Source organism: Acipenser ruthenus, chromosome 27 (genome assembly GCF_902713425.1).
Source record: "Acipenser ruthenus chromosome 27, fAciRut3.2 maternal haplotype, whole genome shotgun sequence".
NCBI lineage: Eukaryota > Metazoa > Chordata > Actinopteri > Acipenseriformes > Acipenseridae > Acipenser > Acipenser ruthenus.
The window spans coordinates 2,109,820-2,131,378 of NC_081215.1; the positions used below are offsets into that span (position 1 = coordinate 2,109,820).

The following is a 21,559-nucleotide window of genomic DNA, read 5'->3' on the forward strand; positions in this document are numbered from 1 at the left end:
ATTATCCTGTTGGAGGACCCATGACCTGCGACTGAGACAGAGCTTTCTGACACCGGCAGTACGTTTCGCTCCAGAATGCCTTGATAGTCTTGAGATTTCATTGTGCCCTGCACAGATTCAAGGCACCCTGTGCCAGTCGCAGCAAAGCAGCCCCAAAACATAACCGAGCCTCCTCCATGTTTCACTGTAGGTATGGTGTTCTTTTCTTTGAAAGCTTCATTTTTTTGTCTGTGAACATAGAGCTGATGTGACATGCCAAAAAGCTCCAGTTTTGACTCATCTGTCCAAAGGACATTCTCCCAGAAGGATTGTGGCTTGTCAATATGCATTTTAGCAAATTCCAGTCTGGCTTTTTTATGTTTTTCTGTCAAAAGTGGAGTCCTCCTGGGTCTTCTTCCATGGAGCCCACTTTCGCTCAAAAAGCGACGGGTGGTGCGATCAGAAACTGACGTACCTTCACCTTGGAGTTCAGCTTGTATCTCTTTGGCAGTTATCCTTGGTTCTTTTTCTACCATTCGCACTATCCTTCTGTTCAGTCTGGGGTCGATTTTCCTCTTGCGGCCGCGCCCAGGGAGGTTGGCTACAGTTCCATGGACCTTAAACTTCTTAATAATATTTGCAACTGTTGTCACAGGAACATCAAGCTGCTTGGAGATGGTCTTGTAGCCTTTACCTTTACCATGCTTGTCTATTATTTTCTTTCTGATCTCCTCAGACAACTCTCTCCTTTGCATTCTCTGGTCCATGTTCAGTGTGGTGCACACAATGATACCAAACAGCACAGTGACTACTTTTCTCCTTTTTTTAAATAGGCTGAATGACTGATTACAAGATTGGAGACATGTGTGATACTAATTAAAGAAACTAATTAGTTTGAAGTACCAACAAATGTGTCCAGGCCATTTTAGAATATCTTTGTAGAATAAGCAATAATTAATCTCTTTTCACAGCTTCTTTGCTTTATTCTATGACATACCAAAGGCATGCAAGTATACATGATAAAATAGCTTTTAATTTCATCACTTTTCAGGAGGAATGAAGCATTATTTCAATGAGCTGTAAGGGTACCAACAAATTTGAGCACGTCTGTAAATAAGGAAATAAAATACAGAGAAAAATGACACATTCTGTAACCAGGCAGAGCAGTACGTGAACTTGTCTGGAGTTTTACCTAATCCTAGATTGTTTCTAGGGAGTGCTTGTGCACTTTATGTACTTTGGTCGGTGTCTGTGCTCTACTGACTGGCTGTCCTGTAACTGTAGGAAATAAAGTGATGAGTGAACATCATGAGGGTGAAGAGGAAACACACAAGTTTATCTGTAACAGGCATGATATCAGCAGAATCCTATCTCTTTCAATCAATTTAGCTGTTTTCAGCACTGTACACCCTTCTCCTTTCTCTCTGTTTTGCTTAGCTGTCCTTAATTTTGCAGAAGCTTAAATTGCTGTCTTAAAAAAAAAAAAAGAAAACAGGATACTGGTACTGCAGCTGCAAAATGTGCAATGGCCCTGTCTGCCCCTGTCTCTATGTCTGTGAGTTACTTATTAATATAATCAACAACCTTCCTTTGCTGATTATAGCAGAGCAACAAGCACTGAGAGATCATTTAACACATAAGCTAGTGTGGTCAAAACGTTTACATTTATTTACAAACTTGAGCCAAGGACCGATATATCTATCACAGCTTGAAGATACGAGTTAAGAAAGGCAGCTTAGCAAAAATATACCTCCTCCCACATCTCACGCTGAATGCGGAACATCTACTTTTGAAACTGCCTTTGGTTAAGCAATACTGCATTTAATACACTATTAACACATTTTCTGCAAACATATAAGTCCTCTGGAGTCTTAGAGGTGCAGTAGTGTTAAGCTCATGTCCACAGATATTTGAGTGAAACTGATATGAAAGCTCATGAGACCATTGTTCAAACAGCAGGCCATGCATTCGCTGACAAGAACAGTCTCGTTGCTCCCCTCGTGAAGGTTCTTTATATAATCTCAGAAACAAGGACGTGAGAATCACACGGGTGTCATTGTTCCATTATTTCCAGATGCGTTCTAATGTCAAGAGCATTAGTAAAGCTCAGTATTGCTTTGCCACTCCTTCCTTCTCATTTGCCCAGGTCTGAATCAGTGCTCCGTCCTCCTGATGTTACTGAATCAGTCTCCCAGGCATTATAGATTCAGGAGGTTTTGGTACATACTTGCAATAGTCCATCTGCAACAAGAGAATCGAGAACCTGTTGAGTTGTTGTGAAAACTAGATCAACAAGGATATCTGAAACTGCTATTACAATGGAAGTGCTAACCAATGATTATTCTTCATATGTGTGTGCAGGTTTCCTCTTACCGGAAATCCACAAGAGCCCTCCTCGTACCCGTGTCCAGGGCAGGGGGTCCCACCGCTCACTGGGGGTGGATTGTTACAATGTCGGGACCGGCTGACCACTCCCAGGCCACAGGTCAGAGGGCACAGAGTCCAGGGAGCCCAGGGTGACCACATTCCATTAACTGAAAGAGATTCACAACGGGGTCACATCAAAGACAAGCCTACAGCTGAATGACTGAAGCCAGTTGAAGTCAGACTCACAGCTGAAGTGGCAAGCAACGGACGTTTTTAATGAAATCCAGGATCTTAAAGCAAGGAAAGCATTTGTCACATCGCATGGTCTAGATACAAACTGATAGTTGTCGCACACCTCTGTGTTCTTTTCCTATGCTTTACCATGCTTCACTGTGCTCTACGATAGTTAGCTATGGTTTTTAGGGAACAGTTACATGACAGAGTTAGATTACCAGGGCAGTTATCGTTGTTGCACGGGGCTATTTCCTCTGGAGACCCCAAACAGGACTGCCCCCCAGAGGAAGGGGCAGGGTTGTTGCAGACTCGGATTCTTCTCTTGATTCCAGAGCAGCTGACAGTGCAGGTTGACCAGGGGGACCACTCTGACCACAGGCCGTCCACTAGGAAAGTAAAGAGAAAATAAAGCAGTTTAACCTCTTTTCCAGGCTGGTCAGTTAAGGAGGTCTGTCATGGCGATGTCAATAGGAAATTCAAACAGGTACGGTTGAGGAATTGGGCTGGAGGAGGTCCAGCTGTGTTGGGGCTCACCTGGGCAAGCCCGGAGGCTGGAGCAGGGTTTCAGATCAGATGTAGGTCCCTCGCACCTCATGCCGCTCTCTGGGTTGGTGCAAATCCGAATGCGCATCTGGTTCTGAGAGCCACAGGTAACTGAGCAAAGTGACCAGGGGCTCCAGGGAGTCCAGATACTTGTGGCTGTCAAGCCAGGAAGACACACACTTGAATCTGGCTTCTGTCTTTGGTAATTATGCTTACAAATACAAGAATGAACTGAGAAACACAGGATTTACAGATAATATTGAATGAAATAGATCGTGAGCTCACATGCTAATTTAAATCACTGATTTACTGATGATGTTAGCCCACAATTATGTCATGGAAGCAGCTGTACTGCAGTATTAGAGCTCCACATAAAATACAGACGGCTCTCACATGTTCTACATTTATTAACAACCCAAACTGTTTTAACAAAATGATTCATTTCGATTGCAGACTTTCTGTTTCAATCTGACTAAGCTTTCGGAGGAAGTGCAAGTAAAAACAACACCAGTACCTCTACATTCATTTCCTTCCTGAAAGAACCCAAACTGACAGGTGCAGACATAGGATCCCAGGGTGTTTATACAGGCTGCCCTCGGGCTACACTGGTGCAGGTCTCTCATGCACTCATCAATGTCTAGAACAACATATATATTATTATATAGAGTATAACACACTGCTGTGGGCTTATCGATTCAAATCCCACCTCAGCCACTGACTCATTGTGTGACCCTGAGCAAGTCACTTAACCTTCTTGTGTCTTTCGGGTGAGACGTAGTTGTAAGTGACTATGCAGCTGATGCATAGTTCACACACCCTAGACTCTGTAAGTCGCCTTGGATAAAGGCGTCTGCTAAATAAACAAATAATAATAATTTGAAGAAGGTTTCAAAAGGAATGGATAAAACCACATCCGTGCTGGTTTAAATACTGTTAAAATTATTGTTTTTGCATAGTACACAGTGACACCTGAGACTGAGAGATACAAATGATTTTGGACAATCAAACACTGGTAGGTTTGCTTTGATGTTACTTGCTGTACAGCCTCCTTGAGCACACTAATATAAAGAAATGTTAGCTAGTCCTGAGGTTTACCCATGCATGAGTACAAGCCATCTCCCTCATATCCATTGGGACACTGGCAGACGTATGAGCCATATGTATTAATACATTTAGCATCAGGGAGACAGTGCAGGGGCATTCCTTCTATACATTCATCCTGATCTAAAAAATAATAATATCATCATATCAAACACAATGCAGTAATAAAGACTTCAGAGAACAAACTGAGATGTCTGGACTTTATTCATTACCACTGACAGACTAATACATTCCCAGCTCCCATTTCCCTTCATACACAGTATATCTTAAAGTTAATTTAAAAAGCCTTTTTTTTCTTATGCTGTGTCATTTGAAGCGTTGTGTCAACAGCAAGCAACTACGTTTGTAAACATGTAGATGTTTTCCACACTTACCTATACAATGAATGCCGTTGCCCTTAAACCCAGTGTTGCACACACAGTTTTTAGCATTTTGAGACCCTTTGCAAACTTTACTGATATCTAAGAGAAATAAGAAAGCAGCACATATTTACTAAGCGTAGTTGGTTTGGTGCATATTTCAAATTAATTAATTATATTACTGGCCCTGCTGATATTATAAAAACTGTCTGAAACAACTAATTACTGTTTGCTCCTGAATTTGTGGGGGCTCCAGAGCCATTGAGCAGCTCCCTGTGCAATGCCCAATTTATAGAAACTTACTGTACAACCAGGACAGGAACCTGGCTCCCTTGATTGCATGACTCACCCTGCAGACCACACGGCCGTGCCTTTACCGGGTGAGCCACTTAGGGGCCATACAAATGCCTTTAACTCTTTCTACTGAAATGGGTAACTGCTTTGAAACACTGATAAAAATAAAAAAAAAGATGCATGAGAAATACAAAGTGTGTATATTTTTTTTACCCTTCCTTAAATTAAACAATCTCTGGGCAATCATCACCTTCCCTGGGATGCCTGGGAGGAAATCGTAAACAATTGCCCGAATGTTGCCAAAATCTTCATTCCTGAGACAATTAAAAAAAACAAAACAACACAAACTTTAGATCAACTGTCTGAAAAGCTTATCTGTCTAATTAACTAAAAAAAAGTGCTAGGTAATATAACATCAATCCCTCAGAGTATTTAAAGGACTGGAGAAAATACACAGTCGATATTATAAAGAACTTTGTCTCCACTACCATTACTGCATTGTGATGAAACAGAAGCACCACGGTATTTAAATCATTTTCCATACATTGCACTACATACATTAAGCAGAATACTGAATGTTGGGTTTATTTCGGCCATCCGGACTCATGGAATAACCACATTGCTTTGTGAACTTTAATAGAGTAGTCTACATTTAAAAAAATATATATGTTGCTTCTTCTTCTAATTACTCCACTATTAGAAAAGTATAATTCCTAAGGTGCATGCCCAAAGCTCCCTGCTGTATTTTAAAGGGTATAGACATCCACACACTGCAGTTGGGACAGAAATGCAAATCAATATAGAGTACTGTAAAACATGATGTTTTTAAATCATACAATAGCCCATCAATTTCAATCGCACTAGTTCTGTTGGCCAAAACAGTTGATGTGGTCTGGATGAGAGTGAGGTTGTCTGGTTCCTTGACCCATTTCACGAAGCCAGTCTCAGATACGTCAGTGTAATACGGATTCAACTGAATCACGCTCATTTCCCCTAATAAGAATTTACCCACATCTGAAAAAAAAACCAACAAAAACAGAAAGCATTGCGATCACTCAGGGATAGTTTCAAGCAGTTAGAAAAAAAGAAAAGCTTATGCAACAATATGAACACATCTATTCAATAAAAAACAGTATGTTCCAATCGCTGTGTCTCCTTTGAATCTTGTGATTATGCACCCATAATCCCAGGGACCAGAAGAGACTTCAGGTAAATTTATATATATATATATATATATATATATATATATATATATATATATATATATATATATATATATATATATATATATATATAATTATTTATGTGTTTAATACTGGCTGTAGGGAAATATCATTATATGTAAAATGCTTTGCTTCATACCTAGAGATTACATGACAGATACGTTTATTTGGTAATGTAGCTGAGTATAGTCTTGTGAAAGATATTTGTATACTTAAATTATTTTTTAAAATGTAACCACTGAGAGCCTTATTAAAAGCTGTACCCTTGTTTTGAATCCTAACCTATGGGTTCACTGTCCAGCACAAAGTAATATCGGAGTCTGGTTGGGTTGAGCATCTCAAAGTGGGTGAAGTCATAGGGCTCAACCTCCTGCTTGCTCTCCGATGGCTCGCTTGCCTCCAGTTGAACCCAGAACTTGTTTGGGAAGAAATCGTCTTCTTTAATCTTTCCGAGCGTCATAGCCAGACCGTTTCTCAATATGTGGCTAGTTGTTGGTAAACCTCCTGACAGGGTTAGTCTTTGTCGATAGCTGTAACAACAACAGAAAGATAACTCTGGAGTCTAACTTACAAACTACAGCCCTTCCAATCACAACAAAAAAACAAGAGGGTGTGCAGATATGAATGCTACTAATCTCAATGCACTGTCAGTGCATGGGGTGGCATTGATTCAACATGACGAGTCTGCATTGTGTTGCAGCATTCCATTGAAGTATATGGCTCCACTAACCTGTGAAACGTGTGCCCTTGTGAGGCGTAAAACTTGTACCATGTGATCTGAGAATACTGGAAGTCCCCGGAGATCGACACGGTAAAAGTGGCATTGCCACCCACCGCCCTTTTTAGGAGACACACCTGTTGTCCTACCCCATCACAATCCTCTTGACTATCAACAGCGATGCTTGCTGTGGGCTCTACACAACAAGAAGAAGAAAAGACTAAATGCAATAGAATGTTTTTCTTAGGGTTTCTCTGATTAAGTGGGCGCAGCTCTATGTTCAAGTTAATGACTCTTAGCAGGGCTAGGGAGGTGTTTCCTGATCCCTTTGGATCAATGGGTAGCGCCCGTTGATATCCTGGGCATTGGGAATGAATTGATGCATTACAGATAGCATTTAAGTGTAACAGAGCGAAGGCTAGGCGCAGACTGGCAGCCATGCACACCAAAGGAGTGCCTTAACCACTATGCATCTGTCAGGCTGGTTTGCATTTGAAGTTTGAGCTTTTAACTTCCTTAATGGCAGTGCATCACACAACACTGCCTGTTGCATAAGCCACTGCCTGCTCAACTGACAGGACACAGTTAAATCAAAGTCCTGTTCTCTGGGGTGAATTTAACTAATATTTTGTATTACAACACTAAGGTCAGAAGTCGAGATTCTTTGTGTGACCAATTTCCAAAAAGCCCTCTTCTTGCATATTTTAAAAATTCAATACAATGCCTGACAGTCATAAGGGCCAGAATGAATCAATACAAAATAAAACGAGGATTTTCAAAAACAGTTATAGGCAGAAGGTATCATTATTGCGTCTTACCTTGACAGAAGTGTATTCCGTCCCCATTGTACCCTGGCAGACACTGGCAGTAAAATGTTTCTGTCACTAAATCCAGGCGACAGATCGCCTTTGAGTGACACAAGATATTCCTAGAGCTGCATTCTTTTTTATAAGGATCTGAAAAAAAAATGTATAATCAAAATTATACTGTCATGACAGTAAAATAAATAGCTATATTTTGTGAAGCATCTTACTGTCTCAATAAGATCAGATAATACATGCAGAATGCCACAGTATAATTTGATACACTCGCATGTGATTAGTCTTGTTTTTCACACTCACCATTTACACTATAATTCTCCGTTTCAGTCTGTGTTTGGCCTACTACTATTATCACACACGAAAGCAAGATGGATTTGAACTGTGCGGTCATCCTGTGTTAATTCAGCGATCATCCTTTTGAATGGACTTCAATTTACGATTTCATATGAGCGTTTAGATATCACGTAGCCATAATGAAAGATGCCATCAAATTATACATACAGAAACTCAAACGATTTCACTTGTTTTAGTTCAAACTGTTCCGATGGTTCTAATTCTATTAGAATGTTTATTCGCGTGGCATTTATAGTAATTTAGAACACACGAATGAAACAAAAAGCAAATTAAACTTAATAGTTATCTAAGCCATGAGCCTTCGAACGATTCCTGTGGTGCTGAAAGAACAGCGACTTAAATTTAACATGATCACGTTTCGCTCATTGATAAGAAACTGCAGAAATGGAGATTTAACCACAGATTATATTGTATATTTTATTTTCAAACGTCCATGACTTTCCTTGACCAGGTTTTTATCAGAATTGTCAGAAACCAATTTATAACGGTATATTAAACAAAACCAAATTAAAACTATAATAAAAAACTAACATGATAACATATGCATGTCAGTAAAATTATGTTTGTGTATTATCAAAACATAAATATTAAACATTATGAACACATCCAGAATGCCTGAGTGTGCTAGGCGTAATTTACAAGTGAGTCACAATCCATATGACACTAATTGATAGCCTGTAGTTATTGTAAACAGTTACGGAAAAACATTTTAAAAAAAACCTTTGATCTACTGCGATTATTTCTTTTATTTACAAAACGAAACTCGTGATTGAAGTGCTGCTGTTGCTAAGCAACGTTACTTCAAAACATTCGATCCTAAAATCCTGTAGTTTAAAAACCAACCCGCTCCAAAAAGAAAGGGGCGAGATATTTTAATTGAGGATTAACAAAACCCCAAAAGCTTATTTTGAACAGCAGGGTTTTCCCAAGTCGTAAGTTTAGCAACTTGAAAAACTTGCGCAGGCTTTCTTCGGTCCCACCCTCTCTGCAGAACAGAAAGTCTTCGTCAATCAATCTCCAATGAAAAAGGACACGGGCATCTCTGGAGACCAGCACGCCTCGATCACCATTTATATAGGAATTGTGTCGCTAGCATGGGAATCCTGGCATCCATCTCTGTATAGGTAAGAAGCATGCGATGGAAACTAAATGAATAATGTATTTGTAAATAGCATAACTGCGTTGTAATGTCTAGCCGTGGTTGGCCGGGTATTTGCATTATAAAGCTCTATGGATCAAGGCATAATAATAATAATAATAATAATAATAATAATAATAATAATAATAATAATAATAATAATAGAAACGTTGATATTTCTCCAGTGTCATCCATGAAGAGTATTTATGCTATACAGCTCTTAATTACATATAGACAAGTTTATGATAACTGGCGGTGCATGTTTATTTGCTCACTGAAACAAACGGCAACAGTGAACATGCAACTGGTTTGACTAAAGACGCTGCTTAGATACTGTCCTGTTTACACTTCAGCTAATCTCCATAGAGTTTGACAGTCCTCTGTACTTTAAGAGAGGCGTTGTTGACTGCTTATGTACATTCTGCATAACTTTAGCTATATGCACACAAGATCCCCTTGTGTGTACATCCCAGAAAAATAAAAAAAGTTTCTTTCTTTTCATTTTTGTACACTCCAGTTATACCTCCTCTATCTCTCTCTCTCGTTCCATAGGCACTAGCAATGAAGGAAGGAATCGCTCTGCAGATGAAGCCCTTCATTGCTCAGAGGCCCCCTGGGCGGCCCCATACTGCCTGCTGGCAATTCACAAAGAGTGACCTCGTTCATCCGGTCCGAGTGAAATCAGACAGGGCTCTCCGCAGCTCAGAGGACAGACAGGGTGCTCCGCAGCTCAGAGGACAGACAGGGTCCTCCACAGCTCAGAGGACAGACAGGGTGCTCCGCAGCTCAGAGGACAGACAGGTAACATTCCAGTGGAGGGAGGGTTAGGATAACAGCTCGCTAAAACAAATCCCTGCATAATCCTGTCTTTCTCCCGTGTGTTGAAGCCTCGCGCCTCCACGTCTAGTCAGAGTGAGAAGAAGGTTCATCTGCCTTCCATTGAGGACACAGCAAGCACTACCACCCCAGAAGACCACCCCAAAGTCAGCAGATTAGAATCACTAACCAGGGGTAAGTAGATGCATTTCTCTATTGTCTGTGGTTTTATATATATCCGTAAATATACCTTGTATACATAAATACATCATGCTATTTTATCGCGCTTCCTTGATAATGACGGTTTAGTTATTTGAAGATGTTTACATTGCCAGTATTTCAACTTATTTATAGTATGTTGAAGATCAATAGCTATGTGCAAAGAAAAAAAGCATGCATTAACAAATAAATAAGTCTTTGCTGTTCAGTGTTTAGCAGCAATGCAAAGGTTCTGCAGAATCGATGTTAAATGCGTGCTGTGATGTTGAACGCCAGTGAATGCAGTTACTGTTGTTGCAGCAGGAGCCTGGGTGAGAAACACAGGTCTATACAGTAACTTTCAAAGCCATCAATCAAGCAGGACTCACCCCTCAACAGCAGAGTCTTCAGGACCAGCAAGCAAAGGTAACGGCATTCTGAAGAGTCCTTCATTGTTCTGCTAGACTTCATATGCACTTAAATGTATTAAATCACAGTCCCTCACAGGTTTACACAGTTTTTGCAGATGACTGGTATGCTAATAGTAAAAAAGTCCCATTTTAGTTTGCAGGTTTCTTCTGTCTCAAAGCCTGGGTGAACTTCCGAATGACAACTCCCTGGACAGAGGTTCAAGCAGAGAGTCTGAGCAGAACAAACCCAGCACAGCCCCTCGAAGCCTTCAGAACAGACCAGCTGGGAACTGCCCCTGGTACATCGCACTACTGCATGAGAAGGTGAGATGACACTGACAGGTGTACGCCGATTTCACTTGGGTCAAGTCCTTCAAGGGTTTACATAGAGCCACCAGTGCAAGATCTGTGCTGTAAGTAGATACAGAAAACTATGCATACCTTCACTACACTCTTGCCTTGAAGATGGGAATCATACAAAAGCATTAGCTAGCTTGCCCTTAGATGTGGTGTTAAGATGAGCTTGTTTCCTCCCATCAGGAGCAGTGTTTGCTGATGCTCGGGGATGAAATTAACCGACTGTCCGTGTTTGAGTTTGAAGCAGCACGAAAGGATCAGATGATCGCAGTTCTCCAAGAAAAAGTGGCTGGACTGTCCAATCAGCTGAGCCTGGCCAAGAATGAGGAAGTCATCATGGCTCAGGTGAGAGGCTGGACTGAGTCAGAGTCACGACATGCACTGCAGGAAAGCTTGTACAAGGAATTATCTGTGGAACTTACTTCTTTGTGGATTCTCTGACCACAGGCAGCACTGATCCTACGCTTGGGGGGTGAAGTCAGTCGTCTCAGGAAGTTTGAAGCTGAGATTCTGAGTAAAGACCAGCTAATAGAAGATCTGAGAGAGGAGATTGAGAGTTTGAAGTTGCAGCATCACCAATGGGAATCCGACTTCATGGAGCAAAAGACTGATGTACCGTGCGATAAAGTTTATATTTTTGATCATATTTGTATTATTAGCTATTTCTCCCTCACAGTTTTCAGTATGGAAAGCAAAACATCATCTTCATATCATTTAGTTTTTCAAGCAGAATAACTACTCTGTTGTTCTGAGGACTTTTGGAGGGCTGAATACTAAATCAATAATAGTCGTTTCAGTGTATTTCAAAATACAAGCTTTAGCTATCATGCAGGTTCCTTCATCGAGGGAGAGGGGGACTGCCTGCTGCATCCCTGTATGTTTTCAAATTAATTTCCGCTTGTTTTCTCAGTGCTCGGACACCAGGCATGAGAATATGGAAGTTGAATCTGCTGGAAATGAGAGCGATTGCCCGTCTGTGTCTCAGCCAGAGTCTCTGTCAGAGTCTCAGTCTGCGTCTCAGCCTGAAAGGAGTAATGAGAAACTGGTACAGGAGCTGCAGACATTAAGAAAGAACTATATGATTTCTACAGGTCTGTGAAAGTCATGTCCCACTTTTTACCAGCTTCAGTCCTGCTTATCATTGCGCAAATGCAATTTAGTTTTTGATTCCGTGTCCCTGACAGGCACAGTGTCTTCCCTAAGGAGGGACCTCTCTTTCCGAGAGGCAGACCTGCTGAAGGCCGGGTCTGATCAAGACAGACTGCAGAGGGAGTTGACGGAGAGGGTGGCACAGCTGCATGCCATGTCTAGCAAGGTACCCGCTAAAAAACTACCCAATAGCGCTTGTCTAAGTGGGCATTGCTTGGGCATCACAGTGTAGATCTGGTGTTGAGCTGAAGTTGTGACCCATATTCGGAAGAAGAGGATCAATTATTGAATACAAACTATATGCAAATATTTACATGTCAGTTCTATTAATACAGCTTTGTTTGCTTTGTAAATACACAAGAGGAAAAAATTGTCCAACCCAGGCTGATTAAATCCCAGACTGTGTTTTTAGTTTTCCAGTTTAAGAGATGGCAGGAAACATGAAGATGTGATGTCCGAGCTGGAGAAGGAGAGCGTTATACAGAGAAAGGTACGAGAGACAGCTTTGGTGCCCCTTTCAAACTGTGGCACAGAAGTAGTTTTTCTGACTGAATAAAGTGGTGGATCTGTGTGATACAATGACAGATCCACACTGCTCTTACTGCTGTGCTGTTGAGACTGGTGTAGATGTAAACCACTGCACAAACATGCTTATAGTGTTATGCTGCTATCACTATCAGCAAGCAGCTCTTGTGTTATAAACGCCTGTGTGTAGGAAGCAAAGATTTTGTGAGCCACACTGAGCCACCACATTTTATCATTTAGCTTAAAAGCACCAAACAAATGAATCATTGTTTGTGCAGCAAATTGCAGAACTGCAGCGGGAGGAATCCAAGAGAAATGAGCTGCTGGCCGGCTTCAAGGTCAAGATCCAGAACCTGCAGCAGGAGCTGGCAGCAGAGAGAGCCAGCCTCGCTCAGCTACAGAAGGACCGCACGGAGATCCAGAACAAAGCCGCTGCCCTGCAGCAGTCAGAGCACCAGACCAAAGTGGCTCTGGAGCAGCTGCAGTCCAGGGTACGAACTGAAGCCTTCTCTTGTGCTTTTCTGAGCAGCCCATCAGGAAGATTTATATGTGTATTACAAGATCCGTAAAGGATTTTTACAAAGCTGTTGACATGAATACTCTTGTGTTTTCAAAGCAAGTATAAGGTCTGTTTGGTGCTGATCGGAGCGCACTGTGACCATTTTCTTTAATATTTATTCCCACAGTTTGAAAGATTCCGGGGAAAAATCATCCAGGCTGCCTACCTTGCTCCAGGTGCCAAGCTCCTGGTGACTGAAGTCAGTGACAACGAGATACTCAGCACCATGCAGGTCTGCTATCGTCTCATTTTAATTCAGAGCTTGATGATACTGCTGTAGTGTGGAATACTGTGGCTTAATCTACCTCCCCTTTAAAGGGCTAATAAATATTAAAACAAATCTTACCTCCCATTTCTTGCAAGTCATGTATAATGGTTTCTATATAGGGAGAGCACCTATAGGATAAATGGGATTCACCCAATTCAAAGTTAATTTAAAGTCTGTACTATCTATCTACAGAAAAAGACTTAAGAAAGTTTTTTTTTTTTAAATGAGTAGTAAGAACTTTTTTTTTTTAAGTATATAGTTTTGGTTATTGCTTCTTTTTTTGTGTTCTCTAACTGTAATGCCACCTGGTGTTGTAAATGTGAATTATTTTGAAGTGAAAATCAAATCCAAATGTTCTACAATATGTGGTAGGTACAGTAGGACTGGAATTATTTTGGTAAAGTGAAAATGTGTCTTTTTTTTATTTTCCAGAAAATAGTTAATGACCGCTCTGAGTTTCACCAAATGCTCATACAGAAAGGAGAGAAAGTTCCAAACCTGTATATCACAGAGACATCAGAAAAACAAGCCAAGCCCAAATCTCCATCCAAGAAGAGCTGAAGCAATCTGGCTATTCATTGAAAAAAAAACACAATGATTACTGAGCAGCAGCTGCACAGTCCCAATGGTATTTATTATTCATAATTAAATACAGGATCATACACCCATGCTGGTTATCACCAATACAGTAACACATTTCAGATGTTCAGATCAGTGAGTGTCCTATCAGTTCCTTCCCATCTACCCTATTTTTGATAATTACATTGTTTTTAGCCAGGAAAAAGTCTTCTTGCCATTTTCTGAGATTTTCATTAATAAGATAACAGAATAAAAAATTCAACTGATGCTATAGCTAGGATGCTGTGCGTATGTTTGTTATAATTTAAAGTACTTAATATTGCATATACATGATAGAACTATGTGCATAATCTCTGCAATAAAAATGTTCTGTGAATTCGAACCAGTATATTATTGAATTACTTTATTCATAACATACTTCATCATTACAGAAACTGGGTTCACCAGTACATATTAATGAAACTTAACAGGAAATAAAACAGTAAAAACAGGCCTCTGACTGAATGACAAAAATGATTGCTTGCCAGTAAATTTCATCTGGGTTTCACAAAAAGCTTGGATACTGGACAAGCAGTCCATGGCATTATAAAAAGTATTTTTATCCTATTGGTTAGAAAGGACATTGGATATATATTTTAAAAAATGATTTCCTTAAGAATTAAGAAAATCTTACACCTAAGCACAATACTCAACACTGCATTCACTTGCACAGACAAGACTGCTTTCTTGCAGGCAGCTCAGCAAAAACATGCAAAAATGAATTGTGTGCCAGCCCAGATAAAGCTATAGCACTCCACCTATAGTACTACATTGTACAGCTTAGAAATACTACATTTTTTAGCACCAGAATTAGCATTTGAAACTCATTTACTCCTTTCTAGTGTAAGGATTAATAAAGAAAATACATATTTTTCAAGTCTTCTTGTCTCCACTCTGTAGCAGTTGCTTCTGGCAGATGAAAGGTTGATGCAGCTGCAGGCATTTTCCTTGCCAACCCTGGGTTACTAGCGGAAGCCAGTTTCTGCCTCTTTTGAGTCAAACTGTAAGCGGATTCAGTGCGGTTCACAGTTAAAGGTTTAAGAAGCCTTCTGAGCCCTTTCCTCTACATACAACTGCATCTGAAATAAAAAAAAAGGAAAACAGTGGTCTAAATACATTAAGCAAATGTATTAACTGTGGTACTGATATAGATAAAAAGCTGATCGAAACCTCAGAATCAAAGTGTCCAATAAATCATTCCCAATGTTATGATTATTGGGGTCTGTATACCAAGGTATCAACTTTACAAAATCTACTTTTCAACCTGCATGGGGCACGACCCCCTTTAAGTAAAGCTTTCCAATTTGTGTTCCTGCTCTCAAGACCGCAGTTGCATTAATGGATCTCCCTTACTTTGACAATATCAGAGGTCATGGTTTTTAGAGGGATCAGTCTGGGCTCCCGCATGTGCACTTCTTGCTCATCAGCAACAATCCAAGGGAAATCCTACAGGAGAGGAAACCGATTAAATGATATGAACGTGCCATTCGAACTTCCTTGAAAACAAACAGGTTAGGATTTAGATTGTTGCGGTCAAGGCTTTAAAACCAACAGTTAAATATAGTAAAAGCCTGGTACATTTCTCCTTCATAGGGAGCGAGGTCGTGGTTTTCCTGTTATAATTATAGCAAATGTTTTGCTGACCTTAATGACCTGGATTTTTTCCATGTTGCGAGTGGCAGCTTCTCTGGTGTGAACCAGTACTGTAAATGTACAGCCTGCAAAAAAATAAAATAAAACAATAAAATCCTGTATTAACAGGGAACAAGGAAAAATAAACATGACTACAACTCTGACATTAGGAGAAGAGTTAAAAGAAATCATTTTTCACTATAAAAAGAATATCAAATTGTCATGAAACTTGTCAATTCTTATTCTATAATATTCTTTACATACTGATGATACATGTCATGTACATCAGCCTGATCATCATACAGAAAGCTCTGAATTTGAAACTACAGCCATGACAGGGGAGATGTACGTTTCTGACATACTTTCTATGCAAGAAAGAGTAAGCATACCAGGGGGGTTGTTGTCTAGAACTGCATCGCAAACACTGATCTTTAGGATGAATGCTCGCAGCAACTGCTCCACGTGAGAAAGCAAGGTGTCAGAGCTGGAAACAGACACAACAAAATGCATTAGGATTGTGCATATGGTATATGTTCTTGGTTATGTTTATTCCTTTCAAAGAAACAATGAGAACACTGAGGTTTTACTGTAATATAAACTACACATTAATGATTATAAAGCACGCACACACACAGAGTATCCCACCTGATAGAGACCAGAGGAGGCTGTGACATTTCAAACACAAATCTCTCCACTGGGTGATGCTCTTTGTCCATAATAACAACGACTATTTTCTCAGCATCATTCTTAAAGAAAGAAAAAGAAAAGGAAAGTAGGAAAACGTTGACTTTATTTTACATTTATTACTGGAGTCAATCCCCTCAGACAGCGTCTTACCTTCACAATCAGTGGTTTAATGCAATGGAGAGTGTCTTGGATGTATTGATTTAGTTCAGGGTGGCAGGACATCTGAGAAAGAACAATCAAAATTCAGTGTGTAAACATACTTAAACAGAAATGTCCTATTGCTAGTGCTGAGCTAAAAAGAATACGACTGTGTCAAGCTGTGTGTTCCAGAAAGGTCCCATTCTTACCTGCACAGGTACGCTGTATTTCTTTCTCTTCTGGAAAATCCCACTTGGGTAAACCTCCCTGACATAGAGTATGAGGTGAATGGCCACCTCCAGAAACTCACACAGGATATCAGCAACAACTGAAGACAGAGAAAAGACGGCAACCCAGCTCAGAGAGACTCGGAAAAGAACACTGTTTAAATCATTTAAAAACGTAACATAATAAATGTCGTACCTTGCCCAAAATTAAGATCCTGCCTCGTGAGGGTTGTCATACTGCTAACAAGCTGTTAAGGAATCAAACTGTTATATTTATTAAAAAGGCGGCTAGCATGTATTAGTATTCTTATTAAATAATAATAATAATAATAATAATAATAATAATAATAATAATGATGATGAATGATGTCAGTTATTAGATCGATATCTAACATGACAAGTAACTTGCAGCAAATCAAACCTTTTAATTTAAAATTCAAAACAAAACCGAATCGAATTTAACCAGCGCTGTTATTTTTCACATCATTAACGTATCGATTTCTCGGGCTTCGTATGCAGTAATTGATTTAAAATATATATATTTGGTTTTACAAAGCTTACCGTTATAGCATGTGAAGTAAATGTCCAAGTGTTTACATGTAGTAGCACCGGTATTTTCTTTTCTGCACAGCGTCTGTCCCTCTTTGATGACGAATCCCAAAAATCACACGTGGTTAATCTATCGCCAATCTTTTCTGTCAATTTCTAGTTACTTGCAGTTACATCATTTGAATGTCCTTGTAGCCAACTAGACAAATATCACTTGCAACATTCACTATCAATAAAGTTTTCGGAACGTTTACCTTAAATGTAAAGTTTAATTAGACGTCTTTGCCAACAGAGACCCCATCCATTACAGATTATTTACAGCAGCATAGGAAAATGGAAAAGAATCACAGCATGGTCCGTCCGAAAATATAGCAATGTACTTTAAAACTATTGTGAGCAGAGCCATCACTTTGATTTAATTCAGGCTTTATTATTATTATTATTATTATTATTATTATTATTATTATTATTATTATTATTATTATCATTATTATTATTTATTTAAGAAAAAACCCAGAAAAAACATAACAAACGTCATTCAAAGTATAGTCTATATCTTTGATGCTTAGACTCTTGCTCATTGATGCGGCAGTGAGAGGAGGAGGGGGGCCAGGGTCAGACGCAGCTGGTGGGTTCATTTAATTCAGTATTGTGAGCGGAGGGGTCCGTCCTGTTAGAGTACAGGGCACTTGGGTAAACGTTTAGTTTATGGTCACTGTTTCTATGCAAGGATTAGTGACGAAAAAAGATTATTATAAATCGTAAAGCTGCGCTTCTGTTTGTGCAGATCATTTCAGACTTCTGGCAAAAGTATTCTGCTGAAGGAGTTTGGGTAAGCATTTCTTTAAGCAGTTTCCTTCTAAGATATTAAACAAAAGCATGTGTGTTGTTGTTTTCTTGTTGTTGCTTTATAGTGTTGTTTACTAAACTGAGTAACAGTTTATTGTGCTTTTTTTAGAAATGTCAAGGAAAACAAACCATCGTTTGGGTTTGTTTCAGATAGATGCTGGAATTGTAGGTTGATTTAAAAGCAGTATTTTTGTTCACAAATTAGATTCAAAGCAACAAAAGATTCACTAGGTAGTCGCCTGTTTTGACTGGAGAGCCATCTGTCCTGCCTAGCAGCTGTTGCGAACAGGTTCCCCACGTTTCAGTAGAATTGTGAGTATGTCTGATAAAATTGAGGATTTCCATTTATAAAACAAATAAATAGAATAAGTCTTTTTTTTTTTGTTGGTAAAGATAACTCTTAAATACCTTAAAGATGTAAATAATTTTATACTTAAAATAGATCTTATGAAAAAAAAAAGAAATAACGTATTTTTAATAGGCCATGTGCATAAGACTAAAATGAAACATGTTAATATGATGAACTGCTGGAACGCGTCCGCAAATGGTCATTTTGTTTTATTCATTTTGTTTTGTTTTATTATCGCTCATGAGAAATAAGCAGTAATGTGTCAACAATTGGTCGTTGTACAAAGGTCGTGTCTAATTGTCTATTTTATTAGTGCCGAGGGTCATGGCACAAAGATATCTGTGCATTTCTTGCTGAACGCGGTGAACCTTGATTGAGTTTAGACATACTGTTAAGCGTGAGGTTTTTAAATAACTCGTTTTTGCGAAGCGGTTGGTCTGTGTATTTTAGCAGCTGTACCAAATTCAGGTAAGTGACAACGCGTCTTTCTTCACAAATCTTGCAATGCTCCTGGCCACAGCAGTTGTTATAGGAGGCTGGACCCCGCAGTGGTCAATAACGTCAGCAGAAATGATATGATTTCTGAGACATTGTAATCTTATCATTTATAAACGTTGTTTTCTTGACATTAATTAAAGAGTTCCACAAAGTATACCCTTTATAGTATAGATACAACTATTTCAAATCATTGCCTCTACAATCTTCTGAGGCAGCCTTGTCATTTTCTTGCTCGGTGAAGATTGAAGTTTAGGCTCGAGTTCATTCTTCTTTATTAGAAATGACGTTGTTGCAGTCCCATTTGTTTACACTGGATCACAGTAAGCAATGCATGCAGAAACACATGCATTTAATGATGCATTTTTAAGAATAAATTATGTGGTTATACACACACGCACACCCTGCAGGAGTCCAGTTTTATAAGATTCTTTTCTTTTGTGCTTATGTTGCTATGGAAACTTGCCGGCTTTGGTGACATCATGTGGTGTATAGTAAGTCACATACATTGTACTGTACAGGAACCAGCATTGCCAGCCTACATCCTGAATAAAAAGCTTGTCATCTTTGTTGCCAGTTGAAAAAAACCAAACTTGTTTTTTCTGAAGACTCAAGACCAATGGCTGAGTCGCCATGCCTAACCTCTGCTGCCTGGTTCTTTTCAGAGGAAGCTGCCTCACTGAAGGATGGAGCCCCAGGAGTCAGATGTGCAGTACAGCCGCTGGAATGAGACCTGCCAGGATGAAGTCAACATCAATGTCTCTTCCACATCCACAGTAGAGGGGTATGGCCCTGGCTTTCTTTTAGGTTAAACCATTTCATATGCCAAAAGTTTTACATCACCTGGGGTTTTAGGACTGAGAGAGAGAGAGAGAGAGAGAGAGAGAGAGAGAGAGAGAGAGAGAGAGAGAGAGAGAGAGAGAGAGAGAGAGAGAGAGAGAGAGAGAGAGAGAGAGAGAGAGAGAGAGAGAGAGAGAGAGAGAGAGAGAGAGAGAGAGAGAGAGAGAGAGAGAGAGAGAGAGAGAGAGAGAGAGAGAGAGAGAGAGAGAGAGAGAGAGAGATTGTATAGGGTAATGCAAAACTTTTGGCCAGAGCTGTAGATTAACCTGTACATTTTACTATGTACACCAAGGAAGGTCAAATGTTCTGTCTGTCTTTCACATATGGCATCTTACAGGGCTACTGTTTTTACATTGCATTATATATGAGACAGGGGTTTGAAGCTGGATTAGATAAACAAAGATAAGCAAACATCTAAAGACCAGTCTGTTAGATGAAACCAAGTGTTTAAAAGATTCTGCAGCTAAAGTGACGTGTTGCTTTTTGTCTTTGCCTAGGATCTCCAAGCAGCTGTGCACAGGGACGCTTGGCATTGCCATGAAGCTGATAGGAGCGCTTGTTATTCTGAGCCTCGTTTTCATCATTGGATATGTCACCGGCTACTACATACACAAGTGAAAATAATGGATGTTTCATTTGATCACAGAGCAAAAACTTTATGAGCTGTGCAACAAAAGAAAAGCATTGTGCTCAGTGTGTATCCACCAGCAGTTTGGGTTTGGTGCTTGTTAGAATTGATACCATCAAGGCTCAGAAAGTAAACAGCTGTTCAATTCTTATGCTCTGCTAAATCAGAAATATGTGCAACCAGGAGAGAAAATGGGGAGGAATATTAAGTTGGGTTCACCTGACAAGTCACCAATGATATGTCAGCTGGACCCAGATAAATATTGATACACATTAATTAATACACATTAATTTGCTTTATTGCAGGGATTTATAACTGCTACATTCAATCTGTCAGAAATCTGGTCAAGTTAAGCAGATAAATAAAAGTTCTTGGGATTTTTTCTGCTTTGATACCTACCGTGTTCATTTGCAAAGCCTGTAGCATGTGAAAGAAATTCATTTCTTTACTGTTCTCTCAATATATTCTTTATCAGAAGGATATTAACATTGCCAAGAAATCGGTTTTATCTTTATAAATAATAAGAACCCTGAGTTCAGGTGACTGGACATGTAGTTTTACTGTTCCTTTTTATAGACTATTACTGCCAATCCTCAGTGTGAAGACTGTTTATTCTGTAGATGTATATAGAAATAATAGAATATCCTCGATCTGTATTTTATCAATGATTTTCCAATAAATCAGCTTCATATACTCCTAGTATCACGGTTGTTATTGTTATGAATAATAAATATTGCATTCAAATGTATATTTCACTGAACATATACTTTGGAGCAAAAAACAACATATTTAACTTAAAGAAACAATTCCAGCAATTGTATATAAAAAAAAATATAAGTGATTTATAATTAAATAGATACATTTTACAATCGACTCGGTTTTATTTCACACTTGCTGAATATAATATATAATGATGATGAAAATAATATATGACCCTATAGCACCTGCAATACCTATAGATACTGTATTTGTCCTGTGTCACACTGTCGCCAGGCAACAACAAAATGCTGACGTCTTAAGAACTCGAGACATTAGTAGCCAACGGACAATGTTCTCATTTACTTTGCTGGTGTTAACCCTAAATATGAACTGTGATGTATGAATATCGGCTACACAAATACAGCATTGCATTTC

General features: G+C 39.4%; 4 protein-coding genes across 6 annotated transcripts; 2 read left to right on the forward strand and 2 right to left on the reverse strand.

Annotated features, from left to right (window-relative positions):
• Positions 1 to 1,150: 1,150 nt before the first annotated feature.
• LOC117962748 (fibrillin-1-like) lies at positions 1,151 to 7,770 on the reverse strand. The gene is made up of 12 exons (XM_034904504.2): positions 7,637 to 7,770; positions 6,831 to 7,014; positions 6,383 to 6,630; positions 5,714 to 5,891; positions 5,091 to 5,191; positions 4,599 to 4,685; positions 4,219 to 4,347; positions 3,638 to 3,760; positions 3,115 to 3,279; positions 2,799 to 2,966; positions 2,353 to 2,513; positions 1,151 to 2,220 (listed from the first exon to the last, which is right to left on the reverse strand). Exons 3-12 carry the CDS (start codon positions 6,558 to 6,560, stop codon positions 2,155 to 2,157), a joined length of 1,356 nt encoding a protein of 451 aa, XP_034760395.2. The 5' UTR covers positions 6,561 to 6,630; positions 6,831 to 7,014; positions 7,637 to 7,770; the 3' UTR covers positions 1,151 to 2,154.
• A 1,048-nt stretch (positions 7,771 to 8,818) lies between these two features.
• LOC117425170 (coiled-coil domain-containing protein 27-like) lies at positions 8,819 to 14,374 on the forward strand. 2 transcript variants are annotated; one of them, XM_059001885.1, is made up of 13 exons: positions 8,819 to 9,117; positions 9,684 to 9,932; positions 10,019 to 10,142; positions 10,467 to 10,571; positions 10,710 to 10,879; positions 11,096 to 11,257; positions 11,360 to 11,524; positions 11,823 to 12,003; positions 12,097 to 12,227; positions 12,474 to 12,551; positions 12,865 to 13,077; positions 13,273 to 13,377; positions 13,846 to 14,374. In XM_059001885.1, exons 2-13 carry the CDS (start codon positions 9,693 to 9,695, stop codon positions 13,972 to 13,974), a joined length of 1,803 nt encoding a protein of 600 aa, XP_058857868.1. In that variant the 5' UTR covers positions 8,819 to 9,117; positions 9,684 to 9,692; the 3' UTR covers positions 13,975 to 14,374. The 2 variants fall into 2 exon arrangements, with proteins under 2 accessions (XP_058857868.1, XP_058857869.1); XM_059001886.1 differs by having other exon boundaries at positions 10,470 to 10,571.
• A 6-nt stretch (positions 14,375 to 14,380) lies between these two features.
• Positions 14,381 to 17,390, reverse strand: LOC117963594 (mitotic spindle assembly checkpoint protein MAD2B). Of its 2 annotated transcripts, none has more exons than XM_034904277.2 (9): positions 17,277 to 17,390; positions 16,912 to 16,963; positions 16,698 to 16,816; positions 16,501 to 16,572; positions 16,309 to 16,409; positions 16,053 to 16,147; positions 15,676 to 15,749; positions 15,385 to 15,477; positions 14,381 to 15,110 (listed from the first exon to the last, which is right to left on the reverse strand). In XM_034904277.2, the coding sequence occupies exons 2-9, from the start codon at positions 16,949 to 16,951 to the stop codon at positions 15,069 to 15,071; spliced, it is 636 nt and encodes a 211-aa protein (XP_034760168.1). In that variant the 5' UTR covers positions 16,952 to 16,963; positions 17,277 to 17,390; the 3' UTR covers positions 14,381 to 15,068. The 2 variants fall into 2 exon arrangements, with proteins under 2 accessions (XP_034760168.1, XP_034760169.1); XM_034904278.2 differs by having other exon boundaries at positions 16,912 to 16,979; positions 17,277 to 17,359.
• A 203-nt stretch (positions 17,391 to 17,593) lies between these two features.
• On the forward strand, positions 17,594 to 21,173 carry LOC117425084 (small integral membrane protein 1). Its single transcript, XM_034041748.3, has 3 exons — positions 17,594 to 18,096; positions 19,623 to 19,741; positions 20,295 to 21,173. Exons 2-3 carry the CDS (start codon positions 19,644 to 19,646, stop codon positions 20,413 to 20,415), a joined length of 219 nt encoding a protein of 72 aa, XP_033897639.1. The 5' UTR covers positions 17,594 to 18,096; positions 19,623 to 19,643; the 3' UTR covers positions 20,416 to 21,173.
• The last annotated feature ends 386 nt before the right edge of the window (positions 21,174 to 21,559 follow it).